At 36.0% G+C, this 27,187-nt stretch overlaps 1 protein-coding gene across 1 annotated transcript in view; it reads left to right on the plus strand.

The window, feature by feature from the left end:
• The window catches only part of TLL1 (tolloid like 1), a 253,615-nt gene that overhangs the window by 111,489 nt on the left and 114,939 nt on the right, over window positions 1-27,187 (plus strand). The window contains exons 6-8 of the mRNA XM_055550796.1: window positions 5,683-5,861; window positions 12,795-12,900; window positions 19,511-19,635. Coding sequence (XP_055406771.1) covers window positions 5,683-5,861; window positions 12,795-12,900; window positions 19,511-19,635 — 410 coding nt within the window. The remainder of the gene's footprint in view (window positions 1-5,682; window positions 5,862-12,794; window positions 12,901-19,510; window positions 19,636-27,187) is intronic.

Genomic DNA, 27,187 nt, shown 5'->3' on the forward strand with positions numbered 1-27,187 from the left:
TCTCTATGGCTTAGTGGGTTTTTCTAAAGGTGGTGAAAGTTTTCGGAGAGGGTAAGTAGATCTTATAATGGCTAAGCTTTAAAAGGAAGACTGAAATTTGAAATAAAAAAATCAAAAGCTGTGTACAAGAAAACAGCATCAAATCTGGATGACATTAGAAAGAAACTAAGACAAGTTAAAGCCATGTTTTTATAAACCTATAATGTCGTACATAATTGTATATGCATATATTTAGCTATTTAGTCACTTGAGCATCTAGAATTCTTCTGTTCCTAAACCAATGCATTTCCCATTCTTCACAGGACCATTGTAAAAGCCAGTGTGAAATGTACTTTTGCTTTCTATTATGAAACCTGATTTTATTTATTAGAAATTGTTATGGGTAAAGTTATGCTAATAAAAGATTTTTCTGATTAAAAGAATTGACCATTTTAGATTTAAAAAATCAACTTCATTGCTTGACTATCTGTCTTCTGGATTTTGATTTGCAAAATATTTTCTTCTCTGACTATAACCAGCAAGAATGACTCAATGTAGGTAATTTAGTTGCTGTATGATCCTCAGATATTTCAGTTTCATTATCATTGTTTTATGGTACCAAATGTTTCAGTTTAAATCTCCCTAAAATTTGCAAATTTTAATATATCTAAAATTTTACTATTTCAGTACGTAATAATAACTATGTATATATGCTTAGTCACTCAGTCATGTCCGACTCTTTGCAACCCCATTGACTGTTGCCTACCAAGTAACTCTCTGTTCATGAGATTCTCCAGGCAAGAATACTAAGATGGATTGCCATTCCCTTCGCCAGTGGATGTTCCTGACCCAGGGATCAAACCTGGGTCTCCTGCATTGCAGGCAGATTCCTTACCATCTGAGCTGCCTATGTAGGTATAAATTAAAATGTGCTACTAAAAAATCTACCTGGGAGCAAAAATACAATTCCTTGATTTTTTTCCCTACCACTTACCTCACTTTTCTATTATCGATTTAGTATGTATAATTAGCTGTTATAATAGATCCATAAATAATAAGTTGAATTACTACTTCTAACTGGCAAGGAAAAAAGGAAAAAATATACCCAACTAAATGCAGAATGCCAGAGAATAGCAAGGAGAGATAGGAAGGTCTTCTTAAATGAACAATGCAAAGAAATAGAGACAAATAATAGAATGGGACAGACTAGAGATCTCTTCAAGAAAATTGGAGATGTTAAAAGAATACACAGGAGAACTATACAAAAAAGATCTTCATGACCAAGATAATCACGATAGTGTGATCACTCACCTAGAGCCAGACATCTTGGAATGTGAAGTCAAGTGGGCCTTAGAAAGCATCACTATGAACAAAGCTAGTGGAGGTGATGGAATTTCAATTGAGCTATTTCAAATCCTGAAAGATGATGCTGTGAAACTGCTGCACTCAATATGCCAGCAGATTTGGAAAACTCAGCAGTGGACACAAGACTGGAAAAGGTCAGTTTTCATTCCAATCTCAAAGAAAGACAAAGCCAAAAAATGCTCAAACTACTGCACAATTGCACTCATCTCACATGCTAGTAAAGTAATGCTCAAAATTCTCCAAGCCAGGCTTCAGTAATACATGAACTGTCAACTTCCAGATGTTCAAGCTGGTTTTAGAAAAGGCAGAGGAACCAGAGATCAAATTGCCAACATCTGCTTGATCATCAAAAAAGCAAGAGTTCCAGAAAAACATCTATTTCTGCTTTATTGACTATGCCAAAGCCTTTGACTGTGTGGACCATAATAAACTGTGGAAAATTCTGAAAGACATGGGAATACCAGACCACCTGACCTGCCTCCTGAGAAATCTGTATGCAGGTCAGGAAGCAACAGTTAGAACTGGACATGGAACAACAGACTGGTTCCAAATAGGAAAAGGAGTGCATCAAGGCTGTATATTGTCTCCCTGTTTATTTAACTTATATGCAGAGTACAGATTGCTGGGAGAAATATCAATAACCTCAGATATGCAGATGACACCACCCTTATGGAAGAAAGTGAAGAAGAGCTAAAGAGCCTCTTGATGAAAGTGAAAGAGGAGAGTGAAAAAGTTGGCGTAAAGCTCAACATTCAGAAAATTAAGATCGTGGCATCTGGTCCCATCACTTCATGGCAAATAGATGGGGAAACAGTGGCTGACTTTATTTTTCTGGGCTCCAAAATCACTTCAGATGGTGATTTGCACCCATGAAATTAAAAGACGCTTACTCCTTGGAAGGAAAGTTATAACCAACCTAGACAGCATATTGAAAAGCAGAGACATTACTTTGCCAACAAAGGTCGGTCTCTTCAAGGATATGGTTTTTCCAGTGGTCATGTATGGATGTGAGAATTGGACTATAAAGAAAGCTGAGTGCCGAAGAATTGATGTTTTTGAAGTGTGGTGTTGGAGAAGACTCTTGAGAGTCCCTTGGACTGCGAGATCCAACCAGTCCATCCTAAAGGAAATCAGTCCTGGGTGTTCATTGAAAGGACTGATGTTGAAGCTGAAACTCCAATACTTTGGCCCCCTGATGCAGAGAGCTGACTCATTGGAAAAGACCCTGATGCCAGGAAAGATTGAGGGCAGGAGCAGAAGGGGATGACAGAAGATAAGATGGTTGGATGGCATCACCGACTTGATAGACATGGGTTTGGGTGGACTCTGGGAGTTGGTGTTGGACAGGGAGGCCTGGCATGCTGCAGTTCATGGGGTCATAAAAAGTCAGACACGACTGAGCCAACTGAACTGAACTGAAAAGAATATTCCATGCAGGGATGGGCACAATGAAATACAGAAATGTTAAGGACCTAACAGAAGCAGAAGAGATTAAGAAGAGATGACAAGAATACATAGAACTATACAAGAAATTTCTTAATGACCTGGATAACCACGATGATCTGGTTATTCCCCTAGAGTTAGATTTGTGGAATGTGAATTCAAGTAGGCCTTAAGAAGCATTACTACAAGTAAAGGTGGTGCAAGTGACAGAATTCTAGCTGAACTATTTAAAGTCCTAAAAATGATGCTGTTAAGATGATTCTGTTAAAGTGCTACACTCAGTATGTCAGCAAATTTGGAAAGCTCAACAGTGGTCACTGGACCTGAAAAGGACAATTTTCATTCCAATGTCAAAGAAGGGAAGTGCCAAAGAATGTTCCAACTACCATACAATTAGACTCAGTTTACATGCTAGCAAGGCTACCCTCAAAATCCTTCAAGCTAGGCTTCAGCAGTATGTGAACCAATAACTTCCAGATCTACAAGCTGGGTTTTCAAAGGGACAGAGGAAACAGAGATCAAATTGCCAACATTCATTGGATCCTGAAGAAAGCAAGGGAGTTCCAGAAAAACATCTATTTCTGCTTCATTGGCTGTGTTAAAGCCTTTGATCATGGGGATCACAACAAACTACAGAAAATTTTTAGAGAGATGAGGTAAGACCAGACCATCTTACCTGTCTCCTGAGAAACCTGTATGCAGGTAAGATGCAACACTTAGAATTGGACTGAACAACTGGCCCACTCAAAATGGGTAAAGAAGTACAGCAAGTCTGTATATTGTCTCCCTGCTTATTTAACTTATTTTCAGAATACATCATGTGAAATGCCAGGGTGTATGAATCACAAGCTGGAATCAAGATTGCTGGGAGAAATATCAACAACCTCAGATATGAAGATGATATCACTCTAATGGCAGAAAGTTTTGAGGAACTAAAGAGCCTCTTGATGAGGGTGAAAAAGGAAAGTGGAAAAGCTGGCTTGAAACTCAACTTGAAAAAACTAAGATCATGGCAAATAGAAGGGGGAAAACTGGATGCAGTGACAGATTTTATTTTCTGTGGCTCCAAAATCACTATGGATGGTGACCGCAGCCGTGAAATCAGAAGACATTTGCTCCTTGGAAAGAAAGCTATGGCAAACCTAGATAGTATAATAAAAAGTAGAGACTTCACTTTGCCAACAAAGGTCTGTGGAGTCAAAACTAAGGTTTTTCTATGAACAGATGTGATAGTTGGGACAAAAAGAATGCTGAGCACCAAAAACTGAATTGTGGTGCTGGAGAAAACTCTTGAGAGTCCATTGGACTGCAAGGAGATCAAACAAGTCAATCCTAAAGAAAACCAACCCTGAACATTCATTGGAAAGACTGATGCCGAAGTTGAAGCTCTAATACTTTGGCCACTGATATGAAAAACTGAAGCACTGAAAAAGACCTAACGCTGGAAAAGAATGAAGGCAAAAAAGAAGGTGCTTCAGAGGATAAGATGTTTAGATAACATCAATGAGCATGAATTTGAGCAAACTCCAGGAGATAGTGGAGGACAGAGGAGATTGGTGTGCTGCAGTCCATGGGATCGCAAAGAGCTGGACATGACTTAGTGACTAAACAGCAACTAAGGAATAAGGTAAAACATTTAATCATTTAAAGCCTACAGAAATAATAGGAATGACAAATATTTGTAACACTCAAAAAGACTATGAACTGTTCTTTCTCTGAAAAGTGAAATTAATGACGTGCATTTTATAATATTTTGGCAAATTAATTTTGAACAACTTCCTCTTTTAACTTAAAAAATTAGAAAAAGGTTTTGGTGTCTGGCACATGATAATCCCCATCTATTCAAGACCAATTATTTACGTCCTGTATGGCTCTCCAGAGGGGTGGCTCTTAGATAAGCTATTTTAATGTAAACCCTAATTGTTGAAGTTTTAAGTGTAATTTTATTGATAGCTCTAGTTGTAGTTACTGTATTATTGTACATTTAAAACTTATTTTAGAGTCAATGTCCTTATGTGTCCAAGCTTGCATGTGTGTACACACTCTTTCACGTACACTGACACGTTTCATGTATGCACACACACAAAATGGAATTTCTACGTTTTGGGTAGAAAAGTATCATTGACTATGTATAAATATCAGGAAATTGAGGAAAATTTTCAGGAGGATACTCTGGATAGTTCACATTCTGACAGTCCAAGATATTCTTTCAGAAGGTAAAATGGACTAATCACACCTCACCATTTGGCAGTTACTGATTTTTCTTCACCAGTCAACCATTAACCCTAGATAATTTGCCTCTTGAAATTAATTTTTCTGTATTGACTTCTTTTAAAAGTTTTCCTTTTTAAAAAATTCTCCCGTAAGGAGGAGAAATAATTCATTTTTTAATTAGCCAACATCTTTCACAAATTTAATTGTTTTTCTCAAAGTAGAAAAATAAAGTTTGTTTTTATGCTTAATAGTGAAATAATGTATTATTGCTAGATAACCAACCTAAGTGATTTACATGGGTTGTGGGGACCAAAAATTATATTAGAAATAAATGTGAATTGAAGTCTTGAGTTTAACTATATGCATAATAGCCATTAATCACCATAAGTATTTTATTATCTTATTATCTTCTAAATACTCCTAAAAATGATTTAAGGCACATATCCAACATCTTCTAATATATAAATTAGTACAAATGCACTGCAATTGATTATTTAGAGACTGGCATATAAATTTACCAGGATTACTAGAAATTGGCTGTGTTCATTAATGAAAAACTGTTCTACCTCTGACTGTGCTGTACTTTATATTTCACCAGAAATTTTAACAAATTTTCACCCTATTATAATTAACTTGTCATCAGCCTGTTTACCACCATTCACATTTTCTACTTTATTCCAGATGCTGCTCCTATGTAGGTCGGCGTGGAAATGGGCCTCAGGCAATCTCTATTGGCAAGAACTGTGATAAATTTGGAATCGTCGTTCATGAACTGGGCCATGTGATAGGCTTTTGGCATGAGCACACGCGGCCAGACAGAGATAACCATGTGACTATCATACGGGAAAACATCCAGCCAGGTGAGGGGCTGTAGAGGGCCTCGGATTTGAGGTTGACTAAACATCTTTTAATAGGATTGTGCTGTTTACATTTTAATTTCTTACAAAATGTAAATGGTTTTGTTGATATTGTGGCTCAACATTTTCCTTGATTAAAAAATACCTATTATGGTGTTGATTTGTTCCTGCAAATCAAATGATCTTATGCAATTTTTAGATTTGCTTTTTTTTTACGATTTATCTATTTTATATCTCTGGTTCTTTCCAAAAAAATGGTGAACCATAAATTAATATTGTTAAATTTTCAAAAAGCATTTTCTATCCTTAGTTCTATAATTTATGTTGTTGGGATTTAAAAAGGGTTCAGGGTTTGTCACAAAATGTGCTGCTACCATAAAAATCTATATTATATCACAGGTAGTTTCATGAGAAAATTCCAGTAAAGTGAGACATGTCCAGGATAGCCCAAATATTTTCTTGAGATTTTCTCTTAATCTTCACTACCCTAAAGACAAATTCTTAAGAATGTTTCAAGTGTCAGTAGTTCAGTAGTTAATATGTATTTAAATTTAATTTCCTCTGACAGTTAAGGTGTAATAATAACCTCATTTATAGTTTTATATTTGTTTTACCTTTCATAAATTCATAAAGATAAGCACATTTCAATTGCCAAAAGAAAAACCCTTTTGTTTAGAATTGTTTTATAAGATTGTGTGTATTTCAAGCATTGTTGTTTAGTCGCTAAGTCATTTCTGACTGTTTTTGCAACCCCATGAACTATAGCTCACCAGGCTCCTCTGTCCTTGGGATTTCTCAGGCAAGAATACTGGAGTGAGTTGTCATTTCCTTCTCCAGGGGATCTTCCTAACCCAGTGATCAAACCTGCATCTCCTGCATTGCAGGCCGTGTGTTATTTCCTTATTCGTAGCCAGTTTTATGTTACTAATACAAACATTGAATTCCTAAGAGTTCCCTGTGATTAACAGCATTGACCTATTTAGTCGCTCACAACATATTTGTACCAATTATTTATTGAGGCACTATTAGATATTGGAGATACTTCATGAAAATTACAGAGCTTAGTGTAGCTATGTCTCTCTCTCTATATATAAACATTGTAAACAAGTGAGAAAATGAGAATAGTCATATGTTGAGAATACTGTCAGTCCAAGCAAGGTGTGACAAAATGTGCTTTAGTAAGTCAGGAGATGTCACAAAAGAACTGAAATTTAGAAGTAAAGGGTTTCTAAGTGCAGAAAAGACTGATGGAATATCTAACTGGGGAAAAAAAAAAAGGATCATGATCAAAGCTACAATTACAGATAATTAGATTATTTTCATCTGCTCATAGGGCTGAATGGTAAGTTACAAGTGGGAGATTAGTTGGTAATTACCAAAGGGGATTAGATCATAGGGGTTTTCTATAAGAAGCCAGGAAATTTATCCTGGCTTTTATCCTAGAGATTTTATCCTCTAGCTACTGGAGAATAATCAAAGGATTGAAAGCAGAACAAGTTCAGATTTAAAAGAAATAGAAAAAGATTTCTTTCAGCTTGTAGGGATTATTAACTGAGAATGGGGTTATGGGAGTAGAGAGAATGAACATATTAGAAGCTTAAATAAGTAGTCTATAAGAGGTGACTGAGTCCTCAGTTAGGGTGGTGTAGACCAAGAAGATGAGGAAATAACATTTCAAAAATATTTTAGGAGAAGCACTATATGAAGGATGTGAAGGAAGATCTTCAAAGTTTTCTTTTAGGCAACAGGGTGAGTGGCAGCACCATTAAATGAAGTAAGCTAAGAAATATGGATAAAACAAAAAGCAACATACTTTTAAGAGGGAAAAGACAAATAATAATTTCATTTAGCATATGTTTGAATTTGAGAAGCCTTTAGATGAATGAAGTAGAGATATTTAGCAGACAAAGGAAAGGTGAATCTAGACTTTAGGACATATCTAGAAAGGAATTTGATACAGGATTTGACTGTTTAGGAAAATGTTGGAGAAAGAAGGAAATAAGATTTCAGGTAGAATATGGGGAATAGCACCATTTAAGTTACAGTTGGAGAAAATCTCTCAAAAGATTAAGTTTGGTCTAAGGGATAGGAGAAAAATTAATGAGTATAATGTTACAGGGAAGAGATCTTTGTATTCTGTAGTGTTGAAAGAGAAGTAAATAAAATCTGTACTCTCAGTATGGAAGACTCTTTAACTCCTGAGCAGCTATCAAGGTTCATCTAATACTTTTTTATCACTGAGAGACAAAGAGGAAATAGTATTTCTGATGGTTACTCCAACTACCAATTAAATGAGAAAAAGTTTTCTATTAACTACAGTTATTAAGTTTCCTCTATTATGTTGACAAAATAACTTATAAAGAAAGTAACTTCCAAGAATATTTCTTGCTCTTAAAATTAGGACTCTGGTTCAACATAAATTTACATACCTACCACAAGCAAGAAATGTATAAAAAAGCATGTAAATATATAATACTTAACATAGTGCTAAACTAATTATGGCTTTTCTTTTTTGTTGTTGTTGAGTCACTCTTCAGGTTAACAGAAAAGAGTAATTTATTTAATGAGATGTTCTGAGTATTTGGAATTCTGTGCACATTTTCTCACCCATTTTTGGATTCAACAATATTCTCAACATGTGACTATTCTCACTTTTCTCATTCACTTGCAATAATTTGTATGTATGAACTGTTGGCCCTCTATATTTGTAGGGTTTTGCATCCATAGAGTCAACCAACCTTTGAATCGAAATTTATTCATTTATTGTACTAAACCATTTTATATAAAGGACTTAAGCATCCACAAATTTTGGTATCCAAGAGGTTCCTAGAACCAATCTTATGCAGATACTGAAGGCTGATTGTAATTCTAATATGAAAGAATTCATGTTGGAGAATAACTTTCAACAGATCTGTGACTTACTCAGAAACTTAAGATCAAGTGTTATACTAGGGCAATGTCTAGTAAGTGTCAACTTTAGCTTTGCATTCATATGCAAAATTAGTGAGTATGTATGATAGGAGCCAATTTTGTACAAGGATTGGATTACTTTTAGATTAGTTTTAAGCCATTTTAGAACAGGCCTTCAAGAATGAGGCTTTTCATTTTTTTTTAAAAAATTGTTTAGGATGAGTTCTCTGGTGCTCTGTATCTCTGATTTTCTTTTCCCTTCTTTCATAAAATAAGTCTAATTTTCTTTACAGAGTCCATATATGGCTGTGTGCTTTTTAACCACTATGTCACATATGTGGTAAATGCTCAATTATATGCTTCAGAAGATATTACTAAAGTTGCTTCATGTTCCACTTTAAGAAATTTTTATGAAACATTTTGCTTTACTTAAGGAGTATATTCACATATTGTGCTTAGAAGTTGAAATATCCAGTAGATTACAGGTTAATATTAATAAAATCAGCTCCATAGCTTTATAAATATCACACTTAGAATTGGATATACTAAAATATACTTACTATTTTTTAATGAAGGGTAGAGTTATAACACTTGCTTCTATCAGAGGTTAAAGACAATGTAAAATATTTCCTGAGAAGAGTAATAATAGCCACAGAGATTTGTAGAACATGTATCTCATTATTTGGTCTGTTAGTTCACTGAAAACTATTTAATATATGAATTCATTTTAAAGGTGAACTAAAACACTTTTAGAGAAGGAAATGGCAACCAACACCAGTATTCTTGCCTGGAGAATCCCATGCAAGAAGAGCCTGGCAGACCATGGTCCACAGGGTCAGAGAGCATTTGACATGACTGAAGTGACTAAGCACAAAACACTTTACTCTTGGCTACAGGTTCTACAACTTAAGGCTGATTGTTTCATCTTTAATGCTTAAGTGATTTTGGGGGGGGCTCCAAAATCACTGCAGATGGTGACTGCAGCCATGAAATCAAAAGACATTTACTCCTTGGAAGCAAAGCTGTGACCAACCTAGACAGCACATTAAAAAGCAGAGACATTACTTTGCCGACAAAGGTCTGTCTAGTCAAAGCCATGTTCTTTCCAGTAGTCATGAATGGATGTGAGAGTTGGACTATAAGGAAAGCTGAGCACAGAATAACTGATGCTTTTGAACTGTGGTGTTGGAGAAAACTCTTGAGAGTCCTTTGGACTGCAAGGAGATTGAACTAATCTGTCCTAAAGGAAATCAGTCCTGAATATTCACTGGAAAGACTGATGCTAAAGCTGAAACTCCAATTCTTTGGCCACCTGATGCAAAAAACTGACTCATTGAAAAGACCCTGATGCTGGGAAAGATTGAAGGTGGGAGGGAAAGGGGATGACAGAGGATGGGATGGTTGGATGGCATCACCAACTCGATGGACATGAGTTTGAGTAAGCTCCAGGAGTTTGTGATGGGCAGAGAAGCCTGGAGTGCTGCAGTCCATGGGGTCACAAAGAGTTGGACAGGACTGAGCGACTGAACTGAACTGAGTATGTCAGTCTTCTTATCACCCGTACAAAAGGTATTATGCTCTGTACATCACTCACTTTCTTTATTAGCTTTTGGGAAAAATTTTAATGTGATATTTTCAGATTTAGTAATAATATAACAATTGGAATAAAATTTAAATAGTTGCATAAACATTGTAATAGTTCTGTTCTGAACTCCAACCTTGAATTTGAAATCTTAATACCTCAACTTTACATTTAGATGTTTCAGAATGAGCCATAAAAACAGCCTTCTTTGGCTGCTGAAATTGTGAAAAATGGATCAGTGAAACCTAAACTCTGAGGAAACATTTCTTGAACCACTAATGTAGATCTACACATTTAACACTATGTTCTTTTCAGATTTCAAGAAATAATATTACAATACAGATACAAAGAGGCAGTTGAGAAATCTATTAATGTGAAGATGTCCATAAGTTAAAATGGCAGTCATGAAAAGTAAAAAAAGAAAAATTAAATCTGGAAGCATATTCTTCTAAAAAGCCTTCTGACTAGAGCTTCCTTTTCATCAAAGAGAATCTTGTTTCAGTTTTGAGTGAAACGTTCTGTTGTTATTTCATCTTTAGTGACAAATTCACATAGCAAACACTTGAAATGTGTGTATATACAACTTATAATATTTCCCATTGTTTCATAGAAATCATTTAATACAAATAGGAAGATTTATTTGTCTAGGCCAATAGAGTCATAAGAGAAAGTGGGAAACTCATTTGGTAAAAAGCGTAGCTTTTATAATCACAATATTGAAAAAAAACAGTCATTTAAAAAAAAAATATTAAGAGAAAGTGAAAGAGTATACAAAGAAAAATCCAAAGTATGCTTTTGGTAATCTACCTTTTTGCCAAAATTAACTTATTCAGTTCAGTTCAGCTGCTCAGTCATGTCCGACTCTTTGCAATCCCATGGACTGCAGCATGCCAGGCTTCCAGGTCCATCACCAACTCCTGGAGCTTGCTCAAACTCCATATCATCTTCTGTCATCCCCTTCTCCTCCTGCCTTCAATCTTTCCCAGCATCAGGGTCTTTTCCAATGAGTCAGTTCCTCACATCAGGTGGCCAAAGTATTGAAGTTTCAGTTTCAGCATCAGTCTTTCCAATGAACAATCAGGACTGATTTCCTTTAGGATTGCCTGGCTTGATCTCCTTGCACTCCAAGGGACTCTCAAGAGTCTTCTCCAACACCACAGTTCAAAAGCATCAATTCTTTGGCACTCAGCTTTCTTTATAGTCCAACTCTCACATCCATACATGACTACTGAAAAAACCATAGCTTTGACTAGATGAACCTTTGTTGGCCAAGTAATGTCTCTGCTTTTTAATGTGCTGTCTAGGTTGATCACAGCTTTTCTTCCAAGGAGTAAGTGTCTTTTAATTTCATGGCTGCAATCACCATATGCAGTGATTTTGGAGCCCAGAAAAAATAGTCTTTCACTGTTTCCACTGTTTCCCCATCTATTTGCCATGAAGTGATGTCACCGGTTGCCATGATCTTAGTTTTTGGAATGTTGAGTTTTAAGCCAACTTTTTCACTCTTCTCTTCACTTTCTTTAAGAAGCTCTTTAGTTCTTCGCTTTCTGCCATAAGGGTGGTATCATCTGCCTATCTGAGGTTATTGATATTTTTTCCTGGCAGTCTTGATTCCAGCTTGTGCTTATCTAGCCTGGTATTTCACATGATGTACTCTGCATATAAGTTATATAAGCAGGATGGCAATTTACACCTTGAGATACTCCTTTCCCAACTTGGAACCAGTCTGTTGTTCCACGTCTGGTTCTAACTGGTGCTTCTTGACCTGCATACAGATTTCTCAGGAAGCAAGTAAGGTGGTCTGGTATTTCCATCTCTTGAAGAATTTTCCACAGTCTGTTGTGATCCACATAATCAAAGGCTTTGGCATAGTCAAAACATGGTCCACTAGAGAAGGGAATGGCAAACCACTTCAGTATTCTTGCCTTGAGAACTGCATGAACAGTGTGCAAATTAACTTCTTAATGAAATTCACTAATATTCTTTTAGGCTGATACTCAAGTGCACATAGTGGCACGGCTGCTGCTGCTGCTGCTAAGTCGCTTCAGTCGTGTCCGACTCTGTGCGGCCCCATAGACGGCAGCCCACCAGGCTCCCCCGTCCCTGGGATTCTCCAGGCAAGAACACTGGAGTGGGTTGCCATTTCCTTCTCCAATGCATGAAAGTAAAAAGTGAAAGTGAAGTCGCTCAGTCTTGTCCAACTCTTAGCGACCCCATGGACTGCAGCCTACCAGGCTCCTCCGTCCATGGGATTTTCCAGGCAAGAGTACTGGAGTGGGGATGTCCTCTTTTGCATGTACTTGGGTGTTTGTTTGTAAATGCAGCGTCATGAAGATCAGTGATCAGCTTTTAGTAGAGAGGAGTTAGAGGACTGGGAGGGTTCTTCTGTTCTCTTTTCTGTCTGTCAAGAGGTTTCTGAAACATTTCCTGTGCCTGATTCTTAGGTCAAGAGTACAATTTTCTGAAGATGGAGCCTGCGGAAGTGAACTCACTCGGAGAAAGCTATGATTTTGACAGCATCATGCATTATGCTAGGAACACCTTCTCAAGGTTGGAGTCTCAGGTTATACCTCTTGACTTTTAATTCCTTTCCTCTGTGTGGCTCCTCACAAAGTAGGTTTAGCATAGAATTAGAACCACTTTTAAATATTGCTGCTGTAGAGTACAAAAAATACTTGCTTGGTATTTATAGCCAACACCAGGCATTTGAGATTTTATTTTATTTTTTTTTACAGTTTTTTTTATTTTATTTTATTTTTAAACTTTACATAATTGTATTAGTTTTGCCAAACATCAAAATGAATCCGCCACAGGTATACTTGTGCTCCCAATCCTGAACCCTCCTTCCTCCTCCCTCCCCATACCATCCCTCTGGGTCGTCCCAGTGCACCAGCCCCAAGCATCCAGTATCGTGCATCGAACCTGGACTGGCAACTCGTTTCATACATGATAGTTTACATGTTCCAATGCCATTCTCCCAAATCTTCCCACCCTCTCCCTCTCCCACAGAGTCCATAAGACTGTTCTATACATCAGTGTCTCATTTGAGATTTTAAAAACACATTTCTTATCAAAATATATTCAAAGTAAAAATTTTAATGGTATGAATTATTTAATATTACTAATCATACAAAAGTTCAATTGAAATGATTATCAAACCAATAAGCATGTTAAACTGGCAAGCACTGTTAATAGAAATTAGGTATTTCAAATACAGAGCTCAGTTGTTGAATTGGAATGTTATATTCTTTCTGTGATTTGTGTTTTTATTGTATATTTTCTGTTGCTCAAGTACTAATTATACTTGAAAGTATCTATAGTAAAATAATTATCAGAAAACATTTTAGAAAGATATTTTGCTTCATATAATTTAGAATTCTGCCATTTACTAACCTTAGAATTATTTTGTTAGTGACTGAATGCTAATTTTAAGAGTGTAATAAATTTGAGTTTTGATCTATTTCACTCTAAAGAAGTTATCATCAAGGCAATAGTTTCCAGGTAAGTAGTATGAAACTGTTTAAGTCATCTCTTTTTTTCCCATTTTATACCCATTTTACACTTATATGTCCATTCCACTCATTCTTTTTTTATCATGATGTGCATTTCACAACTCATTAATGTTTATGTTTAAAGGCAATGTTTCAATCTGAAACATACATTTTCCCTTATTCTGTACTCCTTTTATGTCTTTTAAATGGTTGCTTTTCCATAAACCACAAGGTTCATGCAGTTTATCGCCCTCTACACCTACCTTGGTGTTGCATAACAGCTAACCTTGACATATCAGTTTTCTTATTGTTTCAAAATTTGGGTAGTCACTTTTCCTAAATAAACTTATATTCCTATAGTGAAAGAAACTGTATGTATCTGTGAGAAGAATTAATCCAATTCACATTTCTTTTTTCTGATTTTAAAGAAGATGATTATTAACTCATACATACAGTGAAATAAAAATTACAGGAGAGGAAATATTTGGCACAGTTCTCAGGCATTACCTTCAAAGTATTTGAAAGTTTTTTATTATAATAAAGAAATCTCAATATCAATGGCAACCCACTCCAGTATACTTGCCTGGAGAATCCCATGGAAAAAGGAGCCTGGTGGGCTAGAGTCCATGGGGTCACAAAGAGTCAGATACAACCGAGTGACTAACACACACACACACACAATATCAAATGTACCATATTATCTATTTTTAAATGTACAATTTGATAGTATTAAGTTCATTCACATTGTTATGAAACAGATCTCCAGAAACTTTTCATCTTGCAAAGCTGAAACCCTATATCCATTCATTAAACTCTCCACTCCCCGCACCCCTACCCCAACCTCTGATAACCACTTTTCTACTTTCTGTTTCTATGAATTTGGCTAGTTTAGGTACCAAGTAAAATTACACAATATTTATCATTCTCTTACGGTTGTTTTTTTCCCACCTAGCATAAAATCCTTAAGGTTCATCTATGTTGTAGCATGCAGCAAAATTTCCTTCCATTTTAAGACTGAATAATATTCCATTGGATATATATTGACACTTTGTTTATTCATTTATTTGTTCATGGATATCTGAGTTGCTTTCACCTCTTGGCTACTGTGAATAGTGCTCCCATGAACATGTGTATGTGAATATCTCTTCAAGAGCCTGTTTTCCTTTCTTTTGGATATATACAGAGAAGTGAGATTGCTGGAATATATGGTAGTTCTATGGCTGTTTTTTGAAGAACCTCAATCAATTTTTTCATAGATGCTGCACTATTTTGCAATCTATCAACAGTGTATAAGGGTTCCAATTTCTCCATATCCTCACCAACATGTTTTCTTTTCTATTTTTTCAAGTTTTGATAGTAGCCACCCTAATGGGTATGAAATAATGTCTCATTATGGTTTTGATTTGCATGATTAGTCATGTTGAGAATATTTTTCTATGCTTGACAATTTGTATATCATCTTTGAAAAAATATACATTCAAATCTTCTGCCTATTTTTTTCATCAGATTACTTCATTGTTCTGTTGTTGAGTTGTAGGATTTCTTTGTGTATTCTGGTCTCTTATCAGATATATATACATATATATAGTTGGATGGCATCACTGACTCAATGGACATGAGTTTGAATAAACTCCAGGAATTGGTGATGGACAGGGAAGCCTGGCGTGCTGCAGTCCATGCGATTGCAAAGAGTCAGACACAACTGAGTGACTGAACTGAACTGATGTATATATATGTTGGAAATATTTTATCTCCTCTTCACTCTTTTTATTGTTTGCTTTGCTATGCACAAGCTTCTTAATTAAAAACACAATCCCACTTACCTATTTTTGCTTTTGTTTCCTATGCTTTGGGTATCATATCCAAGAAATCATTGCTATATTCACATTGCAACAAAAAGGATAAAATATCTAGGAATAAACCTACCTAAAGAGACAAAAGACCTATATGCAGAAAACAATGACACTAATGAAAGAAATCAAAGATGACACAAACAGGTGGAGAGATATACCATGTTTTTGGATTGGAAGAATCAATATTGTGAAAATGACTATACTACCCAAAGCAATCTACAGATTCAATGCAATCCTTATCAAGCTACCTTTAGTATATTACACAGAACTAGACCAAAAAATTTCACAATTTGTATAGAAACACAAAAGACCCCATATAGCCAGATCATTCTTGAGAAAGAAAAATGGAATCAACCTTCCCGACTTCAGAATATACTACAAAGCTATAGTCACCAAGATAATATGGTACTGGCACAAAAACAGAAATATAGAACGATGGAAAAGGTGGAAAGCCCAGAGACAAACCCACACAGCTATAGGCACTTTATCTTTGACAAAGGAGGCAAGAATATATGATGGAGAAAAGATAGTCTCTTCAATATGTGGTGCTGGGAAAACTGGACAGCTACATGTAAAAGAATGAAATTAGAACATTTCCTAACAAAAATAAACTCAAAATGGATTAAAGATCTAAATATAAAACCAAAATCTATAAAACTCTTAGAGGAAAACATAGGCAGAACACACTTTAACATAAATCACAGCAAGATCCTCTCTGACCCACCTCCTAGAGTAATGGAAATAAAAACAAAAATAAACAAATGAGACCTAATTAAGCTAAATATTTTTCCACAGCAAAGGTAACTGTAAATAAGGTGAAAAGAAAATCCTCAATTAGAGAAAAAAATAGCAAATGAAACAACTGACAAATGATTAGTCTCTAAAATATGCAACCTATTCATGCAGCTCAAAACCAGAAAAACAAACAAACCAATCAAAAAGTTGACATTTCTCCAAAGAAGACATGCAGATGGCTAATAAACACATGAAAGGATGATGCTCAATATGCCTCATTATTAGAGAAATGCAAATCAGAACTAAATGAATTACCATCTCACACTGGTCAGAATAACCATCATTAAAAAAATCTACAAACAATAAATGTTAGAGAGGGTGTGGAGAAAAGGGAACTCTCTTGCACTGTGGGTGGGAATGTACACTGATGCAGCCACTATGGAGAACCGCTCAGAGATTCCTTAAAAAAAAACTAGGAATAAGTCTACCATATGACCTAACAATCTCACTACTGGGCATACACTGAGGAAAAAATATTTGAAAAAGACACATGAATCCCAGTGGTCTTCACATTACTATTTGCAATAGGTAGGATATAGCTGCAACCTAGATGTCCATCTACAGATGAATGGATAAAGAAGCTGTGGTACAGTGGAATATTACTCACCTATAAAACTAGTGCATTTGAGTCAGATCTAATGAGATGGAGCCTCATTATAGAGCATATTATAATAATAGAGCTTATTATACAAAGTGAAGTAATGAAGTAAGTTAGAAAGACAAATATATATTAAAGCATATATATGTAATCTAGAAAGGATGATACTGATGAACCTATTTGCAGCACAGCAAGGGAGATGCAGACATAAAGAACAGATTGTAGAAACTGAGGGAAGGAGAGGGTGGCAAAATTGAGAAAATAGCTTTGAAATATATATATTACCATATGTAAAATAATGGGAATTTGCTTTATGACACACACAACTCAAATCTAATTCTCTGTGACAACCTAGAGGTGTAGGATGGGGTGGGAAGTGGGAGGGAGATTCAAGAATAGGTATGGCTAATTTATGTTGATATATGGCAGAAACCAACACAGTATCATAAAGTAAGTATCCTCCAATTAAAAATAAATTTAAAAAATGAATTTTAGATTTTGAAAAAAATATATACTTTTTCTAGGGAAAATTTGAATGCCACCACTAACTTTATACTTACCATATACATTTTTTAAATTATTTTATTTTAATGGGAGGCTAATTACTTTACAATATTGTGGTGGTTTTTGCCATACATTGACAAGAATCAGCCATGGGTGTACATGTGTCCCCCATCCTGAACCTTCCTCCCACCTCCCTCCCCATCCCATCCCTCAGGGTCATCCCAGTGCACCGGCTTATACAGAGTGAAGTAAGTCAGAAAGAAAAACACCAATACAGTATGTTAATGCATATATATGGAATTTAGAAAGGTGGTAATGATAACCTGCTGGGGTCCAGCCCCGGTGGATCCAGGGAATTCGAAGCGGGGACAGCCTCAGCGAAAATCAGGAAACAACTGCTTAATTAAACGTTTATTAAGGATATAAAGAGCGGTGAAATAAGGATAGCTCAGCGAAGAAATTAAGTGAAGAAAAGAGGCTGAATAAAATTCCAAAGCAGGGAATTTACGTCACCTACGAAGGCCGCAGGCGTCTTCCCATTCTCCCGAAGGAGAAGGGACACTAAGGCCTCCCCGGTCAGATCTTAGAAGCCCAGGCAAAATTAGTAGGCTTAACGAGCTTCCCTGCCTCAGAGGAAAAGTTCAGCTAGAAGGTGAAAGAAAGAACGACATGGGGAGACCAAATTTCGGTGAACAAAAAAAAGGGCATACTTTATTTTCCAAAGTAGTTTTATACCTTAAGTTGTGCATAGAGGATAATGGGGGAAGGGGTAGAGTCATGCAAAGACAGCAGTTCCTGATCCTTATCGAAGCCAGGCTTTCAAACTTATCATATGCAAAAGTTTAGATGATTTATAGCATCTTCTGGCCAGGAGGCCTGTTAACATTTTAAGAAACTTATTTTTCTCTAAAGGTGATTATTCTAAAGTCAGGCGCCAGCCTCCAAAAAGCATTGGACAAAGCTGCATTCCTATAGGGCAAAGGTGAGGTGGGCTCAATCAAGAAAAGAATTAACTCAAGGGTCCAAGGTTACAAACATTGAGGCTACTACTTACATTTCTATACACCCATTATATCAATCAATACACTGCCAAGGACACAGTAGGTAAGGGATATGGAGACTTAGCAGCAAACATTGGCCCAACAAGTGAAAATCCCTTCACCAATACAATTTCTAATCAACCTTTTAACTACTCAAAGGAGTCTGTGTTTAGACAGTTTAGAACATCTCCTGCCTCTCACAGTTGGGAGGCTCTGAACAATTACATGTTGCCGGAAAAAACCTATTCAGGCAGGCTAGAGGACTTCCAAAGGAGTTTGTAGGTTGAAACACTGTCACACCCAGGAATTATTAACTGGAGCTGTAAGCTAACTCTCTTTTCAGAGAGAGGTAGTGGGGGACAGCCCCCCGTAAAGTCAGAGGTGTAGGTGAAAGCACAAAGCAGAAAGTACGCAGACTCTGGTTTTGGGGGTAGATGCTCGAGAATTTCCAGGGAGACTCCTGAGGCTTGATCCCGCCTTTGCGTATGCCAAGCCTCCTTCCTCAAGACCTTTGCCGGGGCGGAGCTCGCTCCCTGCAACAACCCTACGTGCAAGACATCAAAAAAGACAGAGGTGTAAAGAACAGACTTTTGGGCTCTATGGGAGAAGGTAGGGAGGGATAATTTGAAAGAATAGCACTGAAACATGTATATTACCATATGTGAAATAGATCGCCAATCCAAGTTCATCATACACATTTAGCACATTTTTTTCTACTTTGATTAAAGTATTTTAAAAGATGGACACACAGTTTAAATCTAAACACTGATATATTTCTCCTTTGATTGGTTTGAGTTTGAAAGAAATCTATATTTGTAAGGCATATGTGTCTTAATTTGATGACTTATGTGTGACTTGTTTCTGATTTTTTTTTTCCAGGGGGATGTTTCTGGATACCATTCTCCCCTCACGTGATGATAATGGCATTCGTCCAGCAATTGGTCAGCGAACCCGCTTAAGCAAAGGAGATATTGCACAGGCAAGAAAGCTGTATAGATGTCCAGGTACTGCACCACCCAAACTCAGAAGCATAATTGAGTCTGATAGTGCTTTTCCAGATGAATGAGCCACAATTAACTCAGCTGTTTACTTGTCTCTTTTCATGCTCGTGAGTAACTGAGATGCTCAGTTCAAAATTACTAATCATAAAATGAAATAGAAGAGAACTCTGGAATACCCATTGGTATAATTAAAAACAAATTGCTAGAAATCAAATTTCAAAAGCAGGGATAGTAAGCTTTATTTCTTTTAATTTAATGAATAAAAAAGAAAAATATAGTTGTTATTAAATAGTTGCATGATTTCATAGTCAAATTATGAGTTTCCTTGCCAACATACCAAGAATATCCTTTATTTCAACTTCAGAATTCGATCCTGAATGATCTTTTATAGCAAGTACTGGTACTTTGGCCACCTCATGCGAAGAGTTGACTCATTGGAAAAGACTCTGATGCTGGGAGGGATTGGGGGCAGGAGGAGAAGGGGATGACGGAGGATGAGATGGCTGGATGGCATCACTGACTCGATGGACATGAGTCTGAGTGAACTCCGGGAATTTGTGATGGACAGGGAGGCCTGGCGTGCTGCGATTCATGGGGTCGCAAAGAGTCGGACATGACTGAGCAACTGAACTGATCATTAACAGTATATAAATTTAAATTTCATTAGGTGGAATTTATAACTTCGTTGCCAAAAACAAAGTTCTAATCATGTTACTAGTGAACTACTAGTTTGTTTTTATGTTTGTTTACTAGTTTGTTAATATGTTTCCTATTAGATATGTTTGTGAAAAAAGATTAAAGACAGGTCTTAATAACAATGTTCCAAGGGATCACTAATGCCTTACTGGTCTAAGAAAGAAAAGATAAAGCAATTATACTCCAATGGAAAAAAAAAAAAAAAAGATTTTGCTTTCAAATTGGAACTTCTTCATATCCTAGTACCTCCTGTATATGCAACATGCTTTGAAATAGCCTATATCAAAGATACATGCTTAATTTTGCTTAACACAGCATTTTCATTTTTTTGTTGTTGTTATTTATGGGACACTAATACCTGTGAAATTCAGTTTTTGTTCCAGATACTAATATCATAAATAGTAAAATAGTTCTAAAAGTTTTAGTTGTATGCTTTTCCAATAATTTATACAGACATTCAAGATAAGATAGGTAAATTAATCATTGAAGTTTACATAGATTCTCATGTTTAAATTTTATTTATATATATTTAATTATTGGAAAGTTATATTAATTAAGTTTACTGTGATTATCGGTACCAGTCTAGGAAACTTTCTGATTGGGTAGCTGATTCATTCACAAAATGTAATATTTGCTCATTGACATATAGAAATGTCCACGTGGGGCAGAGAATGGTCTTCATCTTCCCTTTATCCCAGTAGTCAGCAGTCTGCTGGTGAAAGAGGTACTCACTGGGATGTGTGAGTGGTGGTGTGTCTTTATAAATAAGTCATTTGTTCTCTTGGTCTCTCTTTTTTGGGGGCCCTTTTTTTCCTTGTGACTCCCATTTTCTAAATATATTCTCCATTTATTTGATCTAATTTTAAGATTACTTCCCTTTTTTTTAATTTCTAAACTCCTGATACTGAGCTCTTCTAATATAGTTTCTGATCTTTATTTGCATTTTCTCTTAATATAGTTTTTCTATAGTCCCATAACCTTTTAGCTTATATTTCATACCTATACAACTGTCAACCCTAATATTCTCTTAGTAAATCTTCATCAATTAAATGTAAAGTAACATAATGAAATTAAGAAAAAATAAATATCTACAAATAAAGAGGCTTTTGAAGATTAGAATCATTGTTATGTAAAAGTGTATGTGTAGTCACTCATAGATGTCGTCACAATAGATGTTTACAAATTTAAAAGTGGTGTTAAACATACAGTATATATACAGAATATCTACATCTATTGGATGTATATCTGTGTAGAGGTTGTAGGGATGGAAGACCAGTTTCATTGTGCAGGGAATTTAAATACTGGCAATTTTTTAAACATTTGAACATTAAATTTATTTTTTAAATTAGTATGAGGTTCTTTTTAGTTACAGAAAATCTGTAATTCCTGATATAATTCTCTGAAATTTCAAAGAGAATATCACTTATATGTGTTTATATATAATTCTTGGCTCATATATGTTGCCAACATGCAAAAAAAAAATAGTCACTTTCTCATTTATTCATACAGACCCATTTGTTCATAAAACATTTCTTAGTTCAGTTGATGGTACTACACTCAGATTGTTCCAAGCCAAAACTGTGGAGGGCATTCTCTCTTCACCCCTTTTTCTGCCACACTTCCTACAACTAATCAGTCCTGCTGCCTTCTTGGTATCTATCTCACATTCTTGAAGTGAATCCCCTATCCTAGGGATCCTCACCTTTTGTCTGGATTACTACAGTGCTTCCTAATTAACCTCTTCCCTCTATTCTTACATCTCTTTAGTTCTCTGGCCATACTGCTGTTCAAGTGGCTCTTCAATATGCAGATCTTACTCTGCTTATTTCAGCATAAAGACTGGTTTCCTTTCCCCTGTCTCTTCCCCAGCCTCTTTGCTAGGTGTTTCACTTACAGCCTAGTTTCTCCCTTCTACTTCATCCAGCACCTGACACTACAGTGTGCTTACCTCCTGCTTCTTCCTCAATCCAGAAAACTCCTACTGACTCCTGGCCAAGTCCTAATTAATATTCAGGATTTAGCTTCTATGTAACCTCCTACTTAAAAACTAACTGATCTCCCAGGATTCCCATGGTAATAAATGCCCTATTTGCTCTGGCCTTCATGTCTTATTCCTAAAACCATCAATTCACTTGTCATTTCCCAATTAGAGTGTAATCTTTAGAACTGGAAGTAGACTTTTCCCTCAGGCTATTTTGTTGTTGTTTAGTCACTGTGTGTCCAAATCTTTGCAACCCAATGGACTGCAGTAACCAGGCTTCCCCATCTTTCACTATCTCCTGGAGTTTGCTCAAACTCGTGTCCATTGAGTCAGTGATGCTATCCAACCATCCCATTCCCTGTTGCCCCCTTCTCCCGTCCTCAATCTTTCCAGCATGAGTCTTTTCCAATGAGATGGCTGTTCGCATTAGGTGACCAAAATAATGGAGCTTCAGCTTCTGCGTCAGTCCTTCTAATGAATATTCAGGATTGATTTCCTTTAGGATGGACTGGTTTGATCTCTTTGCAGTCCAAGGGACTCTCAAGAGTCTTCTTTAGCACCATCATTCAAAAACATCAATTCTTCAACTCTCGGCCTTCTTTCTGGCCGAACTCTCACATTTGTACAATACTACTGAAAAAACCATATCTTTGACTGTACAGACCTTTGTCAGCAAAATGATATCTCTGGTTTTTAATATGCTGTCTAGGTTTGTCATAGCTTTCCTTTCAAGGAGCAAGAATCTTTTAATTTCATGGCAGCAGTCACTGTTAGCAGTGATTTTGGAACCCAAGAAAATAAAATATGTCACTGCTTTCCCATTTTCCCCTTCTATTTGCCATGAAGTGATGGGACCAGATGCCATGAAAGTGAAAGTGAAAGTCACTCAGTCATGTCTGACTCTTTGTGACCCCATGTACAGTCCATGGAACTCTCCAGGCCAGAATACTGGAGTGGATACCCTTTTCCTTCTCAGGGTTTTTTCCCAACCCAGGGATCGAACCCAGGTCTCCCGCATTGCTGGAGGATTCTTTACCAGCTGATCCACAAGGGAAGCCCAAGAATACTGGGGTGGGTAGCCTATCCCTTCTCCAGTGGATCTTCCTGACCCAGGAATTGAGCCAGGTCAGTATACTGGATTGCAGGAGGACTCTTTACCAGCTGAGCCATCAGGGGAGCCCCAGGGGCCTCCCGAAGTTGCCATGATCTTAGTTTTTTTAATGATAAGTTTCAAGCCAGCTTTTTCACTCTCTTCTTTCACCCTAATCAAGAGGCTTTTTAGTTCCTCTTCACTTTTTACCAAAATCCCATGGACGGAGGAGCCTGGTGGGCTGCAGTCCATGGGGTCGCAAAGAGTCGGACACGACTGAACGACTTCCCTTTCACTTTTCACTTCCCTGCATTGGAGAAGGAAATGGCAACCCACTCCAGTGTTCTTGCCTGGAGAATCCCAGGGACGGGGGAGCCTGGTGGGCTGCCATCTATGGGGTCACACAGAGTTGGACACGACTGAAGCGACTTAGCAGCAGTAGCAGCAGCAGCATCTACATATCAATTAAATATTAATTAAGTGCTCAGTAAGTAGTTGCTGTATGAATGAAATAGTTGCTTTAATATGTGAAAGGTACTACACCAGATATTATGGCCAGGTAGAAGGAAGCACAGATTATGCACACAAATAGCCAATCATCTGTACAATTCTCCAGACAATGTTACTTGTCAAGGAAGTAAATCTCATCTGTAAAAGGATGCTAAAGCAGCTCTGAGAGGGGTACCTGAACTGAGCTGCACCATGGAATGAGGAAGACTTCTTGGAACTGGTATAGGACTTGGCTAGGGAGTTACTGTTGAAATATATTTTTAAATATTTCAGTAATTAATTTCACCATTATGGCTCAGATGACAGTATTTTATTTAACATTTCTTACCTTAAAATCATTTTAAATCTATATTTTATTTATTACATTTAGAAGTTTGAGAGAGCAATGGATGTATGAAGTTAACTAGGTAGTGCTAAGTTGTTTAGATATAGTTTTATTTCTTCCCCTACTCTATAGTTTATCAAGATTTTGAGGGAAGAGATTTATCTACTACAAGTTATTGTACTTTTTTTGAGTTAGTAACATTATAAAGATATTCTTTTAGAATATGGAAAAGTTATTCTCAATCTTTGATATCTGGTGGATATTATAGACATTTGCTACAAAAAATATCTGTAGATGGGAATACAAACAACTATAAATTTAATCATGTTATTATAACATATGATATGTAATAATTTCTCAGCCACACACAATCCAAGAAGCATTTATATAATTCAAAAACAGTTTTCTATCTTGGAAGGTAAAGCACACATGAGAACGATCTGTTGCAAAAGTGAGACAGATCGTAAAATATTTAGGTTTACTTTTTATTATTAATAATTTTTAAATTTTGATGGAACACATATAACATATGTCCTATTAACAAAATTTTATTATACAGTACAGTGCTGTCAATTATGTACACACTGTTATACAGCAGATCTCTTTAGAAATCTCATGCGATATTTGTCTTTTTGTGTATGCCTAGCCTATTTCACTAGAATTAGGTCCTCAAGGTTCATCCCTGTTGTAGCACATGACAGATTTCTTTCTGTTTTAAGGTCGAATAATATTCCATTGTATGCATATACCACGTTTTATTTATTCATTCATCCAATGATAAGACAGTTTGTTTCTATGGCTACTCTCAGTAATACTTAATGAATATGTGAGTATACATATTTCTTCAACACTTTGTTTTCAATTCTTTTGTATCAATTACCAGAAGTAGAGTTGCTGTATAATTTGGTAGTTCTATTTATTATTTCTGAGGAAACTCCACATTGTTTTCCACAGTGGCCGCACCATTGTACATTCCTAACAGCAGTGTAAAGTGGTTTCTCAACATCCTCACCAACACTTGCTATTTCTGTTTTTTTAATAATGGCCAGCCAGCCATTGTGAGGTGATATCTCATTGCGGTTTTGATTTTCATTTCTCTGATTATTAGTGACATTGAGCACTTTTTTCATGTATCTGTTGGCCATTTGTGTGTCTTCTGTGGAGAAATGTCTATTCAAGTCCTTTGCCCATTTTAAAATTTGGTTACTTGGGGTTTGTTTTGTTGTTTGTTTGGTAAGTTCCTTCTGTGTTTTGGATACTAACCCCTTATCAGATGCATGATTTGCAAATGTTCCATTCCAAAGATTTCTTTTCATTTTATCAATTCTTTCCTTTGCTACACAGTTGTTTAGCTTGCTGTTGTCCCCCTTGTCTATTTTCACTTGTATTATCTGTGCTTTTGGTTTAATATCTAAGCAATCCTTGCCAAGACCTCTGTTACGATGTTTTTCACCTATGTTTTTCTTCTGGGAATTTTACAATTTGGGGTCTTACTTTTAGATCTTTAATCCACTTTGAGTTGAATTTTGTGGATAGTGGAAAAATGGGTTCAATTTTATTCTCTTGTATGTGTGTATCTAGTTTCCCTAATACCATTTATAGAAAAGATTATCTTTTCACCATTGAAAGGTCTTGGCACCATTATCAAAGATCCCATTTTACTGTTTAGGTGTGGGTTTATTTTTGGCTCTTTATTCTGTCCCATTGGTCTATATGCCTCTCTTATGCCAGTATCATACTTTTTTTTTTTAATTTTTTTTCTTTACAATATTGTAGTGGTTCGATTCGTAGTATGTTTTGAGGTTAAGAACATGAAGCTTCCAGCTCTGTTTTGTTTTTTTTTTTTTCCTCAACATTGTTTTGGCTATTTAGGATTTGTGATTCTACATGAATTTTAAGACTTTTCTTCCCATTTCTACAAAAATATGCCACTAGGAATTTGATAGGGATTGCATTGAATTTTAGAAATTTATCCATGCTTTGACTAGAATGGATAATATTTTAACAATATTAAGTTTTCCAATCCATGAACATATCTTTGTGTCCTCTTAAATTTCTTTTATCAATGTTTTGTAGTCGTCAATGTTCATGTCTTTTGCCTCAAGTTTATTTTGCCTCTTTCATTCCTAAATATTTTATTACTAAGGGGGGTTTCTTATAAAAAGAGTTATTTTCTTAATTTCATTTTCATATTGTTTATTGATAGTTAATGGATATGCAATTGAATTTTGTGTGTTGATTTTGTATTCTACAATTTTGTATAATTGTTTTTATTACTTCTAACAGTTTTTTTTTTTTGTCTGTGGAATCTTTATGGTTTTGTACATATAAGATCATGTCATCTGCCTACAGAGATGAAAATTCAATTTGTAAATTGTTTTTAGAATGATTTTTATTAGGACACTGATGATAATTTTTCTTTGTATATTTGTTTTTTTTTTTTTTCTTCTCTTAGATAAGACTGGGTTTTTTTTAGCTCAAAGATACATTATAAAAATTAAGCCCACAGTTTCCCTACCTGTGTCAGAGGTATCTAAGTGTTAAATAGAGGACTTTGGGCATCACAATACTTGACCCCTACAAAACAACTTTATGAAGTACATATTAATAAGATAGCCACTTTAAAGAACAGAAAACTGAGGTTGAAGATTTTGAGACTTGCTTGTATGACATAACAAGGGATTATGCCATAAGTCAAACTTCTCTCTTCTCATCCATATACTAAATAGAGTACTGTGTAAATGAAGAGACTATGTATTTAACCTAGTAGTGCCATCTTTTCCTTGCTAATCTTCCTTTAGTTGTTTTAGTTATAAAATTATTTTTTATACCTGAAAATGAATCAACAAATGCCCAGGAAAATTTATGAAAATCTTCTGAAATAGGGATCAGGTAGCCTGGGAGAGCCACATGTACTGAGGGAAATGCACAAATGATTACAACTTGGCAACTG

The sequence above is a fragment of the Bubalus kerabau genome, chromosome 16, assembly GCF_029407905.1.
Source record: "Bubalus kerabau isolate K-KA32 ecotype Philippines breed swamp buffalo chromosome 16, PCC_UOA_SB_1v2, whole genome shotgun sequence".
In the NCBI taxonomy this organism is placed as follows: domain Eukaryota; kingdom Metazoa; phylum Chordata; class Mammalia; order Artiodactyla; family Bovidae; genus Bubalus; species Bubalus kerabau.